General features: G+C 42.0%; 1 protein-coding gene across 1 annotated transcript in view; it reads left to right on the forward strand.

Moving 5' to 3' along the window:
* The first annotated feature begins 229 nt into the window (after positions 1 to 229).
* The window catches only part of Nol10 (nucleolar protein 10), an 82,037-nt gene continuing 60,142 nt past the window's right edge, over positions 230 to 22,124 (forward strand). Inside the window, exons 1-11 of the mRNA XM_032907508.1 lie at positions 230 to 390; positions 2,603 to 2,648; positions 4,651 to 4,749; positions 7,615 to 7,692; positions 9,214 to 9,251; positions 10,366 to 10,502; positions 11,188 to 11,253; positions 13,131 to 13,191; positions 14,976 to 15,061; positions 20,384 to 20,462; positions 21,531 to 21,680. Of these exons, the coding sequence (XP_032763399.1) occupies positions 325 to 390; positions 2,603 to 2,648; positions 4,651 to 4,749; positions 7,615 to 7,692; positions 9,214 to 9,251; positions 10,366 to 10,502; positions 11,188 to 11,253; positions 13,131 to 13,191; positions 14,976 to 15,061; positions 20,384 to 20,462; positions 21,531 to 21,680 (906 nt within the window). The 5' untranslated portion in view covers positions 230 to 324. The remainder of the gene's footprint in view (positions 391 to 2,602; positions 2,649 to 4,650; positions 4,750 to 7,614; positions 7,693 to 9,213; positions 9,252 to 10,365; positions 10,503 to 11,187; positions 11,254 to 13,130; positions 13,192 to 14,975; positions 15,062 to 20,383; positions 20,463 to 21,530; positions 21,681 to 22,124) is intronic.

Below are 22,124 nucleotides of genomic sequence, written 5' to 3' on the forward strand. Positions count from 1 at the left end.
ATAACTGTTACATTCTAGTCTCGAACGATATCAGGTTCAAACTCACTTCCCCATCTCATGCTTTCTCGTACGATTTTTCTTTTCATTTTCGCTTTTTCCAACCCCAGAGCAACTGCACATCTCTTTGGACTCGCTCTGCTCGTCTCTAGTGTTTCCGCCCTCGGGCGTCCAAGTGGGCGTGCACTTCCGGAGTCAGGAAGTGCGTCATCAACTCGCGCCAGTTCCTGCACGTTGTGCCGGTTCGCCTAGGATTTGGATTCAGGCGTATTCTCCTGGGCCGGCGTTCTGTGACTGCGTGCCGTACTCCGGCTTCTCTGCGCCGCGATGCAGGTCTCCAGCCTCAACGAAGTGAAGATTTACAGCCTCAGCTGCGGCAAGTCTCTCCCTGAGGTGAGTCCTCATCCTCTCGCCGCCGCTACTCCTCTCATTGCCCTCTTTATATATCTATAATTTATTATTGGCTGACTGTGCTGGCTGGTTTTATGTCAACTTGACACAAGCTAGAGTTAACTGAAAGGAGGGAACCTCAATTGAGATAATGCCCCCATAAGATCTAGCTGTAGGACATTTCCTTAATTAGTGTTTGATGGGGAAGGGCTTGGCCGAGCGGGCCAGTAAACAGTATTGCTCCATGGCCTTTGCATCAGCTCCTGCCCCCGGCTTCCTGCCTTGTTTGAGTTTCTGCCTTGGGTTCCCTCAGTGACGGACCGTGGTGTAGAAATGTGGCTGATATAAATTCTTTCCTCCCCAAGATGTGACAGCATAGAAACCCTAAGACAACACCTTTGTTTTGCCTGTAATAGATTCTTGTAAGATCATGCTGACTATCTAGAAACTACTCTACATCCTTTAATTGAAACATTATTGCCTGAAATACAGTCAGAGCAATACAGTCACAGACTGTAAGGCACTCACTTACTGCAGAGAGAAGGAAAATTATGGCCCACCCCTAGGCTCTTCAAAATATCATGTTCCAAATGCAGGCTGCCTCAGTGTATACTTAGGGTCTGGAGACCGCATGTCTAGAGACTTCAAAAGATTATTTTGCTAGTAAGAATAGTACATTGGCTTTTTTACCTTTTAGAAATTTTTTTTCCCATGGGGGATGTTTAACCTCAAATTTATTGACATTTTAAGCTGACAGTTCCTTGCTGCTGGTGTTGTTTTATATAATGTTTGCCAGCATCCCTGGTCCACACCTAACCAATTGGGATGACAGACTAAAACTTAAAAGTTGCCATAAGCCCTCTGGAAAGCAAAATTGTCCCAGTAGAGACCTGTCCACTCAGTGTCACTGTAACTGACAAGTGCTTTATCGTTGCTGTTCATTCTACTGTTGCCTGTAGAACAAAATTGGCTCTCAGTGAATGTGTTATTAAAAACCACTTCTTGGGGTTGGGGATTTAGCTCAGTGGTAGAGCGCTTGCCTAGGAAGCGCAAGGTCCTGGGTTCAGTCCCCAGCTCCGAAAAAAAAGAACCAAAAAAGAAAAAAACAAAACAAAACAAAAAAAAACCACTTCTTATCCAAGGTCAGCTGTTAGGCCAGTCCTATGTCTGTTCCTACTCTTTGTGAGAAATATATTTGTCTGGCAACGAGACACATTTATAATCCCATTGCTTGGGAAGCTGAGGCAGGAGGATTGCGAGCTTGTGTTCATCCTGGGCTACAGAGCTACATAGTGTGACTCTGTCTCAACACAGGAACATGCACACACATTGGGGGCACTCACTCCATATAGAAATTAATTAAAACCCATCATTTCGAGAATTTGCATTCTCTTAGCTTACATGGATTAGTTTTATGCTTTTTAAATTTTTTTTAAAGAATTATTTATTTTTTAGGTATATGAGTAGTACGCTGTAACTATCTTCAGACACACCAGAAGAGGTCATCGGATCCCATTACAGATGGTTGTGAGCCATCATGTGGTTGCTGGGAATTGAACTCAGGACCTTTAGAAGAGCAGTGAGTGCTCTTAATCTCTCCAGCCCAGTTTTACACTTTTAATGCTTTGTAAAACAGATGTTTTAAAAGATTGTTTAATATATGTAAATATATTTTCTTTTTAAAAAATCCAGAATATGAGGGCTGAAGAGACGGCACAGCGCTTATAGCACTGACTGCTCTTCCAGAGGTCCTGAGTTCAATTCCCAGCAACCACATAGTGGCTCACAACCATCTGTAATGTAATGGGATCTGATGCCCTCTTCTGGTGTGTCTGAAGACAGCAACAGTGTACTCACATGTATAAAACAAATATGTCTGTTTTAAAAAGCTGGAGAGATGGCTCAGTGGTTAAGAGCACTTTCTGTTCTTCCAGAGGTCCTGAGTTCAATTCCCAGCAACCACATGGTGGCTCACAACCATCTGTAATGGGATCTGATTCCCTCTTCTGGTGTGCAGGCATACATGCAGACAGAGCACTTATATACATAAAAAAAATTAAAAGTTCAGAATATGTGTTATCATGGAGTTAAGAGTATAGAATACTCCCACTTCCCATTTTATTCCTGTAAGCTTACATTTTCTAAAGTGAACATTATTTTGCAAATAAAAGATAACTTAGGTGTGTTTTAAAGCATGCCGTCTGTTTTCTTGTAGTGGCTTTCCGACAGGAAGAAGAGGGCACTGCAGAAGAAGGATGTCGGTGAGTATGCAGGGTGCTCCAGCTTGTCAGCTGCATGTGGGGACAGTGTCCTCAGCTCTCTAGCTCTCAAGTGTGGGAAATAAGCCTTCTCTCTTCGACATTGTTGGTTCCTGTCCCCCTGGTGGTGTGGAGTCTCCCTTTCAAGTTAACGAGGTAGCCTCTCCTTCTTTCAAGGATGGCAGCAAGGCTCCTGGGTCAGAGAGACTTTAGTGTTCATGACATGGCACGATGGCAGGAATATTAGCATGTTTATCTCAGTTGCCCCTTGGGTCCCTCAGGAGGGCTTTAGCATGGCTCGGATGAGGCCTGCACGCAGTGGGTGTACGTTTCAGGGAAGAGCCCAGAGGTGGGAGGCCCACTGCTCAGATGAAAGTGGTCAGACTCTTGCAGGACTGCCACATTCAACAAGATGGCCCAAGGAAGACCTTCTTTCAAAACAATTCCAGAAGTGTTTTGTTCCTAGTGTGTTAGTAGAATCTCTTTTGCAATAGAGAGACAGTAAACGTTTTCTTTATAAACAGAAGAACTTTGTATGCAGAATGTCTGGATGTAAACAATGAGATCCGTTTGTAACTCACCTGGCTTTGATGGGTTTATTCCCATTGAATGCTGTCCAGGTCAGGTTGCCGATCCTGAAAGGAGGCTTACCTTCCTGTAGATTTCAGATTTTAGCCAAGTCTCTAAAAACGGAGCACTTGGAGGGTTTCGGCTGTGAGATTGAGATCTTTTGGCAAGCTTCTCGGAAAAATGGGCTCTATGTAGTTCTAAGTCAGGTAGAAAGTGAGATTTTTAACTCAGGAGGAAACAAATGCTCAGAACTTACAGACTGGGTTTTTATCTGCTCCCCTTCCAGGGTGCTCATGTGTAACAAAATGGATTCAGGTTATTTATGGGAAGAAACTGTTTTCTGGCCTGCTCAGGACTAATATGTCTAGCAATTCAAGTGGTTCAGTATTTGAATTTTTTATTCTTTGTGGTGCTGAGGATTGAACCCAGGGCCTTGCACATGCTAAGCATGCTGTCTAGCACTGAGCCACACCTACAGGCCTTCCTCTGATCTTAATGTTTGGGTTTTATACACAAGGCATAAATGTCATAGATAAGTCGTGTTCACAGTAGTGACCAGTCAGAAGAATTATTACCTTTTTTTTTTTTTTTTTTTTGAGAGTAGGTATTAGTGTTGTAGTGCACAGAGGCTGCACTAGGTCTTCCTCTAGACTGGGTACTCTTGGCCACAGAGAGGCAGAGCTTACAGGCAAACATCAACTCTATGCTAATCTCCTAGATGAGCCTGAGATTTTGGAGGCGTATGCCTAGAACTGTTTAGGTGAAAACACTGATTTTTGTTGCAGAAGTGACTAATGATAGGTTAGTGTTCCTCCTTGACCCAGATCTTTAAACTCTTTCTGATTATTATTATGAGCTTTTTCTTTTCAGTTAAAGAAGATGTTCCTTTCTAAAAAATGAGGGAAAGAAAAGTCAGTTTTCCATTACAGTAGCAGAGTACCTGAGATAACTCAAAAGGAGGAACGTTTTGTTTTGCCTCATGGTTTTGGAGGCTTTGTCTGTGTACAACTGGGTTTGGGGCCTGTGGTGAGGCAGCACATGCTGGTGGGAGCTCATAGTGGAAGGGGCTGTTTGCTGTTTAGCATCTAGGAAACAAAAGGAGACAGAGCAAATGTATATCCTCTAGTCTCCTTTGAGGGAGGGCCTGACTCCAGTGGATAAGACCTCACTACCCCTCCCCTAGAAGTTTTATACCTCTCAATTAAAACATGAGCCCAGGAACCAGACATTTGGACACTGGGGTCCCTGGGGGAATTCAGATCCACTGTTAACTGGTAGGAGCTAAGAAGAAAGCTGTGCTGGGGTCGTTCTTAGGGCTGGAAGCCATTGGGTTGTATACTGTTGCCTGCAGTAGCTGTTCTTGTCCTGCATGCTCTGTCCTCCCCTGATGCCCACGTTGACCTAGTTTCCATCCCACCCCCTTTTCTATTTGTAGATGTTCGTAGGAGAATTGAACTTATCCAGGACTTTGAAATGCCTACTGTGTGTACTACTATCAAGGTGTCGAAAGATGGACAGTATATTTTAGCAACTGGTAAGCATCTTTGGAGTTACAGTTCGCGTGTGTTCTATAACAGGAAGTGCTCTGGTAGGAAAAGTTCACCCCCTTGTTTACCTCAGTGTTTCACTGTAAACATTTTCAGATATACAGAAATACTCAGAAGAATTAAATGTGCAACCATTTAATTTGACCTAGATTCCCCACTGAATAGTTTACTGTGTTTGTCAATTATTTTTTTTAAATGAATTATCAGAGTAGGTCACAGATAACAGCTCTTCTAGGTCCAGAAATACTGAATGATGGGTCCAGTGCTCTAGGGGGTAGATCAAGTGGGAGGGTTTTGTTATGGTTTGTTTTAAACAGATTCACACTATGCAGCTCTGGCTGTCCTAGAACTGGCTGTGTAGACCAGGCTGGCCTAAAACTCAGAGAGATCCACTTTCCTCTGCATCCTAAGTGCTGAGATTAAAAATGTATCACCATGCCTAGCAAGAGAGGTTTAATGTTAAATTACACTTTTTTTTGTTTTGTGAAATCATTCTCTACTCTTGACAAGATTAATTGCTTTCTTACTTAGAATCCTTAGGTTTTACTTTTTTGTTGTTGTTTTTTGTTTTTTCGAGGCAGGGATTTTCTGTGTAGCTCTGACTGTCCTGGAACCTGTTCTATAGACCAGACTGGCCTCAAACTCAGTGATTTACATACGAGCCTCTGCCTCCCAAGTGCTGGGATTAAAGGCATGTGCCACCACTGCCAGTTAGGTTTTACTTTTACCTTAAAAAGACTTTATCTGTAGATATTGATGGTCTCAGAACTGAAGTTTTGATTGTAACTGCTTTTCATTTAAATATCTCTGTACAGCTAGTGGCGGCTCTAGGATTGTGGTTGGGTGCAAGGTCCTCTGTTTACCTCCACTCTGGCCCTTTCCTTGAACTTACAGAGGTGGATTTAGGGAGCCTCGTGCTGTCTGCTTAGGGCAGTAGAGCTGGTCCTTTCATCTCTGGCTTCTGCCACTGCCTCCATGTTTGTCACTGCTCTGGGACTTGTTTGATCTGGTGAAACAGGAGGGGTGGGGACGGGGTGGGGGAGGTTTTTTGTTTTTTTTTTTTTTTCCCCTGGAGCTGGGGACCGAACCCAGGGCCTTGCGGTTGCTAGGCAAGCGCTCTACCACTGAGCTAAATCCCCAACCCCTGCTCTGAGACTTGTGACTAAAAACAAGTTGGATAAAATTTGTCTCTGGAGATAATTTTAGTCAAGATTGGGAAATTGACTACCCACGGGAATCAGACCAGGGCATGTACAAACTGTGGTCTGTCACAGAGCGAAGCAGCCTCTTGGTTTCTTTTGGAAGCATTCAGTTTAGAGTCAGGCCAGATTCACACACTCCTTTCTTTCTCATCAGCACTGGGGACCAAACCCAGTGCTTTGAGAGTGCCTTGCAAGTGCTCTCGAGACCGAGCAATGTCTCAGTGACCTTCTTAGACTTTATGATACGTAGGGATGGAAATGGAAACAGAGGTGCTGATTTTATCCACATGCATGTTTTTGTCACATTTCCTTTTCCCTGAGAGTCGAGATGATGCAAGTGAACCTTGTTGACAATGCAGAAATAAAAGGAAAAACAAATTCAAATTCAAAGCCAAGGCCCTGCATATCTTAGTAGTTTTTCCTAAGGCCCATCACATAGATGTCATCATCTATCGGTGGGCTCAAAGTCTGCATGCTTTTCTGCTCTGGGAGGACTTGCTGTCCTGTTGCTTTGGGAAACAGGATGTCTTCTCTAGCCTGAGATCATATGCCTTCTGCCTCAGCCTCCTAGTGCTGGGGTTATAGGCGTGCATTACCATGCTAGGTATATTTTTTTTTTGGTTTTTAAACTTTTCTTTTTTTAAATGAAATCCTAAGTTTTGATTCATGCTAGAAAACTATTTCCTTTTGTTTGGTTTTTTATAATGTTGTTTTGATTTTAAAAAATGATCTTTATTTTTCCTCCCTGCAAGCATGGTACATTTATTTGGAATGCAAACATTATAGAAGAATGTGACATAAGATGTGAGCATCCCCAGATAGTTGCTGTGTCTGCACTTACTCTGCCCACCGTCCCTATGCAGCCTTTAGCTTCACAGAATTGGGATCATACGCACTGTGTTGCAGTCTTCACCTCTGGTCTTTGAACTCACTTCCCTTATCATTTTGGGGGCTGCTGAGATGGCTCAGCAGGTAAAGGTGCTTGCTGAGAAGGCTGAGTTCGATCCCTGGATCCCACGTGGTGGAAAGAGAAAACTGACTGCATAGTACACTTTGGGAGCATGTTATTGGTGCTACAGCGCTGCTCATCTTTGTGAGCTACATGTTTCCTGGTGGGAGTAACCACCGATTATTTAAGCAGGGCTGTATCAGTGGAGCCTGTTTGCTTTTAATCTTTGGCCATGTGTGGCACAAGTTGCAGCAAACATTCTTCCTGTAGCTGTTATGCCTGTGGCTAGGTTTCTGTAGTCCAAAATTGGGGTGAGTTGAAATATAGTTTCAAGGTGAATTTCCATCACATACCTTACATGTATTGGACATTATCAGGGAAGTTGAATCGGTTAGTGTATGAATAATTTTTTGACCTTTCACTGACACAAATATTAAGCATCTTTTTTTGTCTTGTTAAGCTGTTTGATTGTTTCTGTCTTTTACTGGATTACTGTGAATCTTCTAGGGTATTTATATTTCATTCTCCATGGCTTGCTTGTTTTCCCTTTGTTGTCCTCTTTGGGATGTTTGGTGGGGCTATTCTTTGATTTAGGGATAACTGTCTTATCTCAGGACAGAAAGGACATGCACCAGTTGTATAGGATGTGGCTACATAAATTGTAACCTTTGGTTTTGCATCATGCTGATTTTCTTTTATAGGAACATATAAGCCTCGAGTCCGGTGTTATGACACCTATCAGTTATCCCTGAAATTTGAAAGGTGCTTGGATTCTGAAGGTAAGAGGCCAACTCTAAGCTCATAAATAGCTTTTCATAATTGTCCATTGCACTGCTCTTTAAATTGGGGTGGGTTGTGCGGTAGAATGGGGTGGGTTGTGCAGTGGTTTTGGTCGCTGTAGATGAAGTAGTTTAATATGGTGCTGCACTTAACAGACTGCAACCTGCACAACCATGCTCTGGGCTCTGCACAGGGCTACCCTTGAGGTCGGCCAGGTCTCTTATCTTTAAGGCTGGTATAAAGTAGGCTTCCAGCCTCACAAAGGTTATGGTTTCTTGCTGGTTCTCAGCTGGACTTCATTTGCTTTGTAAGGCTGCCAGCATTCTGCCCCAGCTAGAGACCTCAAATCCTCTTCTTTCTTTCTTGCTTAGCCATTCAAAAAAACAAAACAAAACAAACAAACACACACACACACACACACACACACACACACACACACACACACACAAACACAAACCCCTTATGTGTATGGGTGTGTTTTGCCTGCATATATGTATGTACCATTCATTTGCCTGATACCTCAGTAGGCCAGAAGAGGGCATCTGATCCACTTGGACTGGAGTTACAGATAGTGAGCTGCATGTGGGTGCTGGGACTTGGACCTGGGTTTTCTGGAAGAGCAACAAATGCTTTTAATCACTTCTTTTAAGGGATTCATATGATTAAACAAATCTTTCCCCTTTGTCATATAGTATAACATAATCTCAGAGAGCAGTGCATCAATAACTCACAGCTCCACCCTTACTCTCACCAGGGAGCATTGCACCCTGTCAAGGTCACAGAGGCCATTTCCAGAATTACATAGACAGCAAGTTAAAATGGCAAAGTTCAGCTTTGGTCAGTTAGCCCAGTGTTTAGGATCAATGGGGAAGACATAAATGGGATACAGTGCTGTGTAGAATTACCAGCATATCGCCCTGGTCTCGTCCTTGCTTCTAGAGAACATAGAAACTTTGTATGCCATTAACAACTGCTCTTTCACTCTGTTTTTGAGTAGAGGTACACTCTACACAAAGAGTAAAAGAACACCGTTGCCTTTTTTCTTTCTTTTTGTTTGAGACAGGGCTTCTCTTTGCAGTCAGGGCTGGTTCAGAACTCATGTCTAGACCAGACTGGCCTCACACTCATGGAGATCTTCCTTCCTCTGCCTCCCAAGTGCTAGGAGTAAAGTCCTGCGCCACCAGTTGAACACCCAGCCTTTTAAAGAAGCATTTTAAAGGCTGCTCTTTAGTTTATATTTGAAAGTCTTGAATACTACTAAGAACTTCTCAGCAAAACTATGGCAAACATTTTTAGGAATCATTCTAAATTTACTTTAATTCTGTAAGAAACTTTAGACGATAGTAATGACTTCCCATTAAGTATCAGTGGGAATATTCCTCCTGGCGTATGGAGAAGTAGGACAAACAGCATTTGTGTATAATTATTCACCAGTTAAAACCAGTTAGAATCCTCACACGAAGTTTGTGGTTTTGTTAGAACACAGGTGGATAATTGCATTTTTTTTTTCTATTTTTCAGTTGTCACCTTTGAGATTTTATCAGACGACTATTCAAAGGTATGTTTTGTAGTATTGGCTCATACTTTCTGTGCTCAAGAATTGAGTGGGAAGTTACTTTCTAAAAATATATTTACTTTTTATTTTTATGTATATGTGTATGTGTCTCTGTCAGTGTGTGTGCAGTTGCCCTTGGAGGCCAGAGGGGCCATCAGATCCCCAGGTGATTGAGAGCGGCTGATCTGAACCCAGGTCCTTTAAAAGAGCAGCAAGTGCTCTTAACTGCTGAATTGTCTCTCCAGCTCTGGAACTTATTTTTCTAATAAATAAATATTACCCGTGTTAAATTAAAAATCACTGTGTAATAATAGGTAGTATATCATTTTTTGTGCAATATCTTTTAAAAAAAGTTGGGAGCGAACTTTTGGTCAACCTAGTGTCAAGTTGGTTCTCAGCATCTCGGGGCCTCCCCTTTATTCTAAGGGATTGGTAGCAGTCACCCTTTGTTAGGTACCTATGGTCTTGATCTGTGGTTTTGATTATTGATGTTAGCCTAGGCATGTTTGTCTTCATCTCCTTATTTATACAAGAAAAGGAAGCCAACAGTTTGTTCAGTTCTTGTAGTGTGCTCTGGTGCAGGTTTGAGCACAACTGAATAGACATGACTTTTTCTAATACCATTGGTCCATCTTTGACTTTTCGTGGTCATCATCAGTGGTTTTCAATTGTTAGAGAAGCCCTTTCTCAATTTAAAATGGGAATGATGGGAAGTGTGTGGTGCCTTTAAGTATTCACCAGGTAAAAGGATTTCAACAAAACAAACTTTGTAATGTCACTTGCATCTTAGAAGAAAGTTGAGTTTCGTAGCTGAAGTGGCTTTTCCTTCTGGCTTCAGTTCCTCCAACTGTGAGGCACAGATTGTTCTTTAGCTGTTGTAGCTGCTTATCGAGGACTTTGGTGATTTTATAACTTTTTCTGGTATTGATAGGTTTGCATTTAAATACTATGCTAGCTTTTCATATACACCTCTGTCATATGCTAAATGTGCACATGTGTACACACATCTGTATATTTGTACAGAGTGAGCAGGGGGAGAGATGAGAGATTTTCTTGCTTGGGTAGTTTTAGAGATGACGAAAGTTAAGCAAACAAGCCTTGATTGTTTCCTTTTCAGATTGTCTTCTTACATAACGACAGATATATTGAATTTCACTCACAATCAGGATTTTACTACAAAACCAGAATTCCCAAGTTCGGCCGAGACTTCTCTTACCACTATCCATCCTGTGACTTGTACTTCGTAGGTGCAAGGTACTGATGAGATTATTTTTGCTTTCCCCTTCCCACCTCCCACACAGCTAGCTGGCTTCTCTTCTTAGATTACTTATAGACTTTATCTACGTAAGTGCTCTTAATAGAGAAAGTGATGTGTCATTACTGTGAAAGGGAATTACTCTTAGAAAAAGGGATTAACACACACACACACACACACACACACACACACACAGAGTCTATGTGTTACGTACGTAGTTTCTAGTAGGTGGTGTTATAATATTTTTTGTTTTGTTCAGTATCAGTGATGAATTTCTCTGTGGGCTGTTTTGTCACTAATGGCATATGTAGTTGTAGAGGTGGGATGTGGCTCAGTGGGTGGAATTCTTTCTCTGCAAGCATGGGGGCCTGAGTTAAGATCCTCAGCCTGGTCGTGCAGGCCAGTAAGTCCACTGCTAGACTATGGAAGGTGACCCTTGGGACTTGGGTTACAGATGGTTGTGAGCAGTCTGAGGTGCTGAGAACTGAACTCTCGAAGTCTCAGGTCTTAACCACCAAGATGTAGCAAATTCTGAGCAAAGTGTATAGATTTCGAATAAGTTTTTATCAGCTTTTCAAAGAGGAGTGATGACTTGTGAGTGAGAGCTGTGCATGAGCTTCTGAAGTTTATACTTACTCCCAGGAAAATGCTTGTAGTTCACCAGATTGTCTTTGTCCCTTGCAGCTCTGAAGTTTATAGATTAAACTTAGAACAAGGGCGGTACCTGAATCCTCTCCAGACGGATGCTGCGTGAGTACTTCAATTCTACTGCTACACATATTTTGCCCAGGAGGTGGAGCCAGAGGCTCCTGTTGTTATCAAATGACCTCGTTGCTTTAAACCAGCAACCTGTGCTGTCTTTTAAAAGAATATCATTAACTACGTTCTTATTCAGAACTGAAGGTGGTGTTCAGTTTCTTTTCTTTTCCTAACAGCACCACCACCTGAGCCTATGATTTCTTAAAAGTTTAAGTTCTTATAGAAAAAAGAGTTGTAATTTAATTCCAGCACTCAGGAGGCAGAATTGGTTGGCTCTCTGAGTTCAAGACCAGCCTGATCTACATAGCAAGTTTCAGGCAAGCCAGGACAATGGAGGGAGACCAGGCCAGCCAGGACTTTATACAGACACCCTGTCTTAAAACTACAACAATAAAACTTAAAATCAACTTTTAAAACTCAGTTTATTATTTTTACTTTCAGTATTAAGTTTTGATCTATCATTTGTTTTGCGTTACTTTTTTCTATTGATTTCTTTTTTGAAACAGGGTCTCTTCCTGTGTAGCTCTGGCTGTCCTATATCACTCACTATGTAGACCAGGCTGGTCTTGAATGCCAAGAGATCCGCCTGAGTCTTCCGCCCAAGTGCTGGCTTAAAGTGTACACTGCCACACTCAATTTGTGGAAATTTTAAAAATTTTATTCTTGATGTTTTTATTAGTAGACATAAATTTTTAGTTGCTTTTGCTTTTTCCTTTACTACATATTCTAATTACGTTTCCTTTTAAAAAAAGCTTTTTGGTAATTTTATTGTTTTATACTTGCTCTTTTGTATATAGTTTGCTTTCTGTTTTGAGACAGTGTTTCCACGTATCCTGTGTGGCCTGGTATTTAATATAGGCCAGCTGGCCTCCAGCTTGTGGCAGGCCTCCTGTCTCTGCCTCCACAGTGCTGAGGTAACAGTCATTGCCACCATGCTCAGATACACTTTTATTCAAAAAGGAATTCTTCAGGAGTGACCCTACCCTCTACCTCCTTATAATGATGAATAGCAAGTGAGCAGCAGAGTGGGCGCACTCCATGCCCAGTGCCATGCAGCCTTCTACCTGTTCAGCAAACAGTAACAGCAGGTTCAGGCAGGGCCCATGCTGTCTCCATTCACAGAAGGCAGCCGCACTGGGGTAGGTGGCTTGCCCAGAGCCCTGCAGCCTGGAAGCTGGAGTGCTGCCCATCTGTACATACAGAGCTTACCAACTTTGCTTATCTCTATGAGGGGATTCTGAAAGGAGAACATGGAGTGATAAAAATCCCGAGCTGGAGAGATGGTTTTGTTCTGCCCTGGTTTATTATGTTTAAAAATTTGTAACTTCTTAATACTTTATTGCATAATGGAAAATTACCTGCTCTTCAGCTGTTTAATTTCGTTCATAACCTCTGTTATTTATTACATATCCTTTATACTCTGGACTGGAGCATTTTGTTCTTTGATTTAATCCTCACAGTAACCTATCGAGGCAGGTCAAAATCCCCAGCGAGTAAGAAAATGAGGCTTTGTTTGCACATCCAGGTCTTGAGATTGCCATAGTGATGGCCTGTGTTCCTAAGAATGCTGCCTTGCCTTGAAAGAAAATAGAAGGGCCTTTCTTCTCACGGTGGAATAGTATTTCAGAAGGAGGGCCTCTTACCTGGCATCCAGCAGGTAGTGTCACCCTGGGTATCAGTGCTCTGGTAACTGTGAGCCGAGCCTTTAGCTCACCCAGGCCTCGATGTATTTCATTCATGGATGAGAGTCTGCATGTTTCTGTCCACAGGCTTTGGATGTGCTGCAGACTTAGACTGTTCATTGAGTGTCTCTTCCTGTGAACTAGATGCTCCCTAATACTTTTTCCTGTGTTTGTGTTACTCTTTAGGGAGAACAATGTTTGTGACATAAACACAGTGCATGGCTTGTTCGCCACAGGAACAATAGAGGTTAGTGGGTGTTCACACTGAAACAAACACGGTTCAGATTTTCTTTAGTATGTCTTTTTCTTGTTATATTTATTTAGTGGGTGTGCATTCCACCCTTGCCACTGTGCTTATATAGAGATAAGAAGACAACTTATCACAGTTGATTCAGTTCTTCTGTGTAAATCCTGGAGATTGAACTCAGGTTGTCAGGCTTGGCAGCAAGTCCCCTTACCCACTGAGCAATTTTTCATTTCAAAAAAGATAATTTCTGAGGCTGGTGGGATGACTCAGCAGTTACGAGTGTATTCCTCTTGCAGAGGACCTGAATTTGGTGTCCACCATCCAGGTAGAGCAGCTTACAACAGCCTGTGACTTGAGCCCTGGGGGACCTGAGGTCATCTTCTGGGCTCTTTGGGCACATGCACCCACAGACTCATACCTACATACAGACATACATGTATACGTAATTAAAAAATAGAGACTTGCCTAGCATTGTGAAACCTAGGTTTGGTCCCTAGTGGTGTCTAGATACACAAGTCAGTCAGATAATCAGTCAATTAATTAGTCTTTAGCTTTTAATGTATTTAAGAAAATTATGGGCTGGAGAGATGTCTCAGCAGTTAAGAGCACTGACTGCTCTTCAGAGGTCCTGAGTTCAATACCCAGCAACCACATGGTGGCTCACAACCATCTGTAATGGGATCTGATGCCCTCTTCTGGTACGTCTGAGGACAGCTACAGTGTACTCATATAAATAAATAAATCTTTAAAAAAAGGAAATTACACCTTTAGGTATGTAGGAAACAGTTCAGCAATAATATTCTACACATTCCTTTTTAAAATAAAAATGTTTTTTAAAGGTTTTCTGAGCTATTTGAAAGTAAATCACAAACATTATGACATTTCATGCTTAAGTATTTGAAATGTAATTTTTAAAAACAGGACTGAAGCTGAGAATGGTAGATCATACCCCAACCCTTGGTAGTAGGTATTAGAGAGGCCGAAGGCTAGCCTTGTCTACACAGTGAGTGCAAGCTGATCTTGGCTATAAAAGTCTTTGTCTCAAAAAAGCCAAAACATAGCTAGGCGTGGTGAAGCATGCCTTTAATCCCAACTTGGGAGGCAGAGGCAGGCAGATCTCTTGAGTCTGAGGCCAACCTGGTGTACAGAATTGAGTTCCAGGACAGCCAGGGCTACACAGAGAAACCCTGTCTACAAGCAAACAAACAAAAATCTCAAACTAAAACAGTAAAAAGTAATACAGATAAAAGCAAAGATTTATCCTGTGGTCTTAGCTACTCTGGAGACTGACTCAGGAGGATCAGTCACTTGAGCCCAGGAAGTCAAGGTTAGCCTGGATGGCAGTGAGGTTCTCGATTCAAACAAACTGACGAAACCATAAAGAGCTCTTTCATAAAATAGAAATGTCTTTATTGCTCCTTCCTCCCATAGGAGCCAACTCAAGGGGTCATGTATATAGTTGGGACTTTTATCATTTTCTTTTCTTTTCTTTTTTTTTTTTTTTTTTGGTTCTTTTTTTTGGAGCTGGGGACTGAACCCAGGGCCTTGCGCTTCCCCTAGGCAAGCGCTCTACCACTGAGCTAAATCCCCAACCCCTATTTTTTCTTTTCTTAATAATGAAAGTAGATCACCTTGTGGTGAAACACCAACAACTGCCAGGATTACAGGTTAAAAGCTAAGCTTTGATTCTGCATGGAACTAGTGGTAGCAAATCTTATTTTTGGTAAATGTTCGCTAGTTTTCTAGTTGCAGCTTTTACTTAAATGTGTTTTTCCTCTGTTCAGGGTCGAGTGGAATGCTGGGATCCAAGAGTAAGAAAAAGGGTTGGTGTGTTAGACTGTGCGTTAAACAGTGTCACAGCAGATTCAGAGTAAGTAGCAATCAGTTTTCAGTAGAGCTGTCAATCAACCTTCTGACTTAAGTCAGTGTGCCGGTATGAAATTAATTGCCAGAAGATGGAACTCTTCCTGACTCGTGTCTGAAACTGGTGTTTCCTATAAAGCCATGGGCAAGCCAGGGAGATTCCTGCTCTCCAGTTCTGCTCAGAGCAGCGTGGGTTTCAGTTTTCAGTCCCGCAGGATTGGTGACTGGGCAGGGTGAGAAGGTTTGTTTTGAATACTATGGTGAAGGAGGCAAGGGTGACTTTTTCTTTTCTTGTTCTTATTGGTCAAATTCCTATGCTTAAAACATTTAGAGAGTAGTACGTACTTGGAGAGAAAAAACTTGTTACACAGGTAGGAGCTTAACTAAGAAGGAAGTGTCTTTATCATGCACTCACCAGCGTGGGCTGGCAGAGGTTGGCAGCACTGCCCAGGTGTTGGCTGTAGGATGAATAGGATGAACAGGCAGACCACCCTCAGGCAGGTCTTCGCTCCAGGCTTATCTGTTGCAGTCAGTTCAGAAAAGCCTTTCTGCGAGCTTGGAGCATCCACTGCTGCTCCAGCAGTCCACGTGTACTTCAGGGAGAATTTACACACCATCCACTGTCATGTGGATGTCATGTGTGATGGTGGCAGGCTGCAGTGAAACCAAGGGCCCTTAGATTATTGCAGAGTTCTGTATGATTCCTTTTGGGTGGGACTTCATAACTCCTTTGACAAGATGTTTATGTGGAGCATCTTTGATTAAAAACAATTAAGACTGACTCAGCTGACCGGCTCAGGAGGGTGAGTGTCTGAGGTGCGTGCAAGGCTGCAGGGACAACCCTCGGGACCACAGGAGCAAGCAGTACAGTGTAAACAAACTAGGAGTGACGGGATTAGAAAGATTCATCTTTCCAATATGTAAATCTTACTCTGCGTTGAGAAATAAATTTGTGTGTTTGTTTTAAACTGCTACATTTAAAGTGATAATAGAAACATTTCTTTTTCTTGATTACTGTTTATTTTAAAATGATAATCAGCTTCACTAATCATGACATGGTGTAGAGAATATTAAGCAGTTTTAAGCCAGGAAGTTCACTTTCACGCAGAATAAACTAATACAAGAAATGCATATTAAGGTTTTTTGTTTTTGTATAAGGTGTGTGCCTGTGCATGAGTCAGGTGCCTAAAAAGGCCAGAGGAGGGCACTGCATCCTAGAGGCAAAGCTTGAGTCGCAGGCAGTGAGCAGCCCAGGGTGGATGCTGAGAACCACATCCTTCTCCTCCTAGAGCAGGTTGTGCTGTCCCCTCAGAGCCAGCTCTTCAGTTGCCACTTTGTTTTAACCCATCAGCATTAAAAAAGAATCGGAAAAATTAGTACATTTAGGAAATATACTAATACCAAGAAAATAATACTAAGGAAATCAGTTATGTTAAAGATAATTTACTCGTTCTGTAGGAAGCAGAGAGATATGTCGAGATGTGTGCTCTGTGTTCACTGTGCCCTTAGCATCACAGTGGCCTTTGTTTCTCTTTTTTGTTGTTTCTTGTTTATTTTCTTTTTGTAAAATAAATAGTCTCACTCCGGCCTACCTGGCCTAGTACTCTGTGTATACCATGCTGATCTCAAATCACAAAGATCTACCTGCTTCTGCCTCCTGAGGGCTTGGATCAAACAAAGGCGTGTGCCTGATGACTTGAGTTCAGTCTCTGGAGCCCCCAGAGGTGGAAGGAGAAAACCAGCTTCATTGAGTTGTCCTTTGACCTCCGGGTACACTCCTGCATGTTCACACGATTCTTTGTTTTGTTCTGAAGCAAACAGATGTGTAGGAGTCGCTGATCATATATCTTAAGGCTGTTTCAAGTAGAAGTGCAATAACTGTAGGAGATGGGATACTACATAATCTGAGGGAAAGGACAGAAAAAGGCCATCTAACTTTGGTCTTTAGAAATATGGGAGTACTTTTTTTGTTTTTTTGGGTTTTTTTTTTGTTTGTTTGTTTGTTTTTGTTGTTTTTTGTTGTTGTTGTTTTTTGTTGTTGTTGTTGTTTTTTTTTTTTTTTTGAGACAGTATTTCTGTATCCCTGATTATCCTAGAAATCATTGTGTAGATCAGGCTGGCCTTGAGCTGGGAGATTGCCCTCCTCTGCCTGCTAAATGCTGACATTAAAGGTGTGTACCATTATATATATATCTGGTTGAAATACTAAATGAAAATTGATTCACATTCTGAACTGAATTTTTTTTGTTCTTTAGAGGTAAGGGATTTTCATCTGTTGTGATAAAATATTTTGAAAATAATTATATTTAGTGTAACAAAAGATACTAAGCAGTTTCTGAAACAGAAGGAATAACAGAATGCTATGTAGCAGAATTTGGCCAACCAGAACCTCCAGGAGTATATCCAGTGTTTGCAATTCAGTGATTATTTCCCAAGCATCTAGAACCTCAGTTTCTGGGGTTAATGCTACATTGTTTTACAGAAAACCTAATACAAATAAATGTAGGTGTCTACCACCTCATTGAGTGGACACTGTCTCCCTGTCCTCAGCTGAGGCTCCTCCCTGGCATGTCCTCACCATTCTTTCCTCCTCTTTTTTCAGTTTATTACATTTGTTTGTTTGATCAATTGATTGATTTTCATGGGCAGGACACACCCATGCACCTTCATGTATGTAGAGGTCAGAGCACAACCTTGAGAAGTCTCTTCTTTCTTTCTACCTGTGGGTCAAGTTGTCAGGCTTGGGAGCATGGCTGGCCCCGCCGAGCCCTCTCTGGCCCCCGTTTGTTCTTTGAGCTAGGCTCTCCCTTATCCATGCAGGCTGTAACCCCTGGATTTAAGGGGCTCTCCTGAGTATCTGGTACATAGTAGACATACAAACTCCACACCCATACTGTTGTTAGAACAGAGGTAGCAATTAACTAAAGCTATGTGATTGCTTAACACGTAGTGATTTTTTTTTCTCTTTATATTAAAGCATAAGCTTCAGGCTGCCCTCAAACTCACTGGGTGACTGAGACTGGGCTTGAGTTCCTAATGCTTTTCCCTCAAGTGCTGGGATTACACCATCCCATCCCTACCTTAGTACTTTATATTTACCAGAGACTTGGTGAGTTCTTTATACAGAAAATGATGTTTTGTTAGGTACTTTAATTTGATGTATTTTGTAAAAGAAAACTCTCAATCAGTGACTTACTCAGTGTTCAGCATTTGAGAATTCTGTTTCAGAAGTATGTTTATGTAGGGAAGGGTATATAAATACACATTTTAGATACACCTTTCAGTGAGAAAAACATACAGTTGTTATAGAGGTTTTTTTAATTTTTGTAACATTTTTTATAAAAGAACAATGACCATGTCTGTTTATTGTCAGGGGAAAACATCCAGAGGCATAAATACCAAAATGTTAAAATCATTGGGTTTTTTTTTCGCTGATTCAGTTTCAAGTGATTTTATTGTATTTTATTTTTTTTAAAGATCTATTTTTAATTATAAATGTCTGTATCTGCACATAAGTGAAGCCCAGAAGAGGGTGTTGGGTCCTCTGAAACTGGAGTTATGGGTGGGTTCTGGGAAATCAGATCCTGTTCCTCTAAAAGAGCAGCCAGTTATTAACTTCTGAGCCATCTCCCTAGACCCAGTATTTTTTTTTTTTAATTTAGTTTTATGGTTTTCCTACAAACCTTGCAGCCTGTCACTTGTGTTATTTAGTAAATTCTAGAAAGTGGAGAAGTTAGAAATGGTCGCTAGAGTAGACTGTTGTTCTTTTCCATGATTGACTGTCTGCCTGAGGAAGTCAGCAGGCTAGCCTGGAAACCAGGAAGAACCAACAGGAGAGTTACATAGGCTAGTTAAGAAATAATGTGCAGAAGTCAGTGAATTTGGTATTTATTAGCAATTCCCCAGGAGGAGGAGGAGAAAGCGGTAGAAAAGTTCTCATAACATAAACCGTACAATTATTGAAGGGATTCCTTTACCTGTCTGAAGACAGTGATAAAATTGCATTATGAAATAAGCCTCGGAGGAGTAGGAAAATAACTGTGTATGACGTTATTCTAAAGTTCATTTTGAAGAGGAGCAGCAGCCTCCTTTCCAGCCACTGCTCAGTGCAGCTCCAGGCTAAGGCTGTAGGTGTCAGGAGAGCCTCGATAGTGCTCCAGGCATCAGTCTGGCCTGGACTCAGGGCTGGTAGCATGTGGCCCATAAGGAGCGGAAGCAGAGTGTTGTCCACTTCTTTTTGTGGGACATGACCTCACTGTGTAGCCCTGCCTCAGCCTCCTGAGTGCTGGGATTGCAGGCACGCATCAGCATGGCCAGCTCTTGTCTACTTCTGATCTAATCTCTCTCTCTCTTTTTTTTTTTTTTTCCATCTCAGTCTTTGGTACTAGTGTTTTTATCTGGTGCAGGAGAAGCATAGTCTAGAATTGTAGCCATACTTTTTGTTCTTCAGTACTATAGAGGTTTAGGTCTTAGTCTTTTATTTTAGATGAATGAAATTGATCTATTTTATTTTTTAAACAATTTTAGATTATGAGTGTGTGTGTGTGCCCATGAGCGCAGGTGCCTGCAGAGAGCAAAGGTGTCAGATCCCCTGGAGCTGGAGTTATAGGTTGTTGTGAGCCACCTAACTTGGATGCTGGGACTTTGAGTTCTTCGCAAAAGCAGCACATGTTCTTAATCACTGAGCTCTCTCTCCTGCTTCCATGAAATTGATTTACATCAGAAGTAAGCATACCCACCCACATCCCAAGGTAGATTGTTTCTCTGAGTAATGATAGGGATGTTTTGGGGCTTGGAGGATGGCTCATTCAATAAAGTGCTAGCTGTGCAAGACATGACTTAGTTTACTAGGCTCAGGGCCAATAGCATGTGGCCCATAAGGATCAGAAGCAGAACTGTTGTCCACTTCTTTTTTGTGGGACATGCAAACCATATTCACTAATCCCAGATCTGGAGAGACGCAGACAGGAAGATCCCTAGGGGTCCCTGACTAGCAAGCTCCAAAATCATTGAATATTCTATTCAAAAGCACATGTGTATTACAGATATCTGATGTTGACACACACACACACACACACACACACACAGAGTACACACATACACAAATCCTGGAGAAGTTCCTGAAAACACTGTTCTATTGTCTGAATAGAATGGAAGATGAAGGTGGGTTTGGGGTTCCATTTGTATAGGAAGTGTCTTTTTTATTATGAAAGTTTGGATACAGACTGTAAACAAATAGCTGGTAATATGATTTTCCTTGTTAGATTTGAAGTGAAGATAAATGATGACCCTGTTACTTAGTCACAGAGGACAAACTCTTGCCTTTCAGGATAAACAGCTTACCCACCATCTCTGCGTTGAAGTTTAATGGAGCCTTGAGCATGGCAGTTGGAACATCCACAGGGCAGGTAAATGTCACTTGTGAGCATGTGAGCCAGTTTTCTAGACATGTATTGGAGGCACCTGGGATAGTGAGTGAGGCTCTTCTCTTTTGGCTGTAGTAGAGAGGGTACTCCAGAATACCAGATCCTTTTAGCACCTCAGAAGATTAGTCTAGTCCTTTGGAGTTAGAGTTGAATTGAGGTAGTCCTCAGACATTCATGATAGGGGTTTGAATAGCATTTTTAGAGTGTGTGGCCCAAATTTGGAATTCTACCAGCCCTCTGTTCTTGGAGAGTCACAGTGGGTTTAAGTACATATTTTGAAGACCCTGGGAATCCTGCACGTAAAAATTGTGTTCACTAAATATTTCCAAGATGTGTGCATGCAAGGAGACTTTTTTTTTATTTTGAGACAGGATCTTGACATACAACCATAGCTGGCCTGAAACTTTGGGTAGAAGCAGCTGGCCTTGAACTCACAGAGATCTGCCTGTCCCCGCCTCCCAAAGGTGTGCACCACTATGCTCACTCAAGGTCACTTGTTGTAGCAGTACCTGCTGTGTCTCAGGCCACGGATTTGCTATAACAAGTGAAACATTCTTAGGAACATCTGTTTCTTTCTTAGTATAGATCACTAATTGTCAAATTAGTGACCCTAAAAACTACTCCTAGGGTTAAAGTTGTCAAACTGTTCCAAGAGCTGACTTTAGTGTTGGGCCCTAACTGAATGTGCTGTCATGTTCATAGAAGGTTGTGGAGTAGGTGGCAGTCATTATTCCAACTCTTTTATTTTTTTCTTTTTCTTCATGTGTATGTCTATGTGTGAGGAGGGGCGGGGTCTCCTATACTCCATATTGACTTCATTCTTGATATTTTGCCAAGGATGACTTTGAATTCCTGATTTTCTTGCTTCCATATCCCAAGTGCTGAGACTACTGGCATGTGCTGCTGTGGCTGGTTTTGCTGGGCTGGGGAATGAACCTTGTGGGTATGGGGTCAGCACTCTGGTAGCTGAGCTGCCTCCCACCTCCCAGTATTCTGTATTAAATGTGTTGTTTGAAAATTGTTTGACTAGAATTAACTTTTCTCTTTTAGGTGTTGTTATATGATCTTCGCTCAGATAAGCCATTGCTAGTTAAGGATCACCAGTATGGACTGCCCATTAAGTCAGTTCATTTCCAGGACTCACTAGATTTGGTTTTGTCTGCAGACTCCAGAATTGTCAAAATGTGGAACAAGGACTCCGTACGTACTTTCTACTGAAATTGCTCCCTGTTTTCCTTGCCTGTTCCCAGTGCTTCTTCTCTTTCCATGTGCTTCTGGGGCTTCTGTGGGTCCTTGAGAAAGGGGTTCTAAGTAGCCATCTGGGAAACAGCAGGTCAGTCACCTTAGGTCAGAGCATGTCTGTGTTTGGGTAAAGCTGACTCGAGCCTGTCTCCAGTTAAGTAGCATCCTGATTTGTGTGCACTTGTCCATGAGGAGGGATTGAACTCAAGTCATCAAGCTGGTGGTTAGGCTTTTTACCCCCTGAGCCTTGTTGCCAGGCCCCTGGCACACATTTTATTGAGCATGTGTTAGATGAAGAGAAAAATCACTGTGAAAGGGAATCTGCCTCTGAAGCCTTTGGTCCTGCCACCACTATCTTGATTTTATTACTACTGCCTACGAGGATGGCTGTGTGCTATATGG

Source organism: Rattus rattus, chromosome 7 (genome assembly GCF_011064425.1).
Source record: "Rattus rattus isolate New Zealand chromosome 7, Rrattus_CSIRO_v1, whole genome shotgun sequence".
Classification (NCBI taxonomy): domain Eukaryota; kingdom Metazoa; phylum Chordata; class Mammalia; order Rodentia; family Muridae; genus Rattus; species Rattus rattus.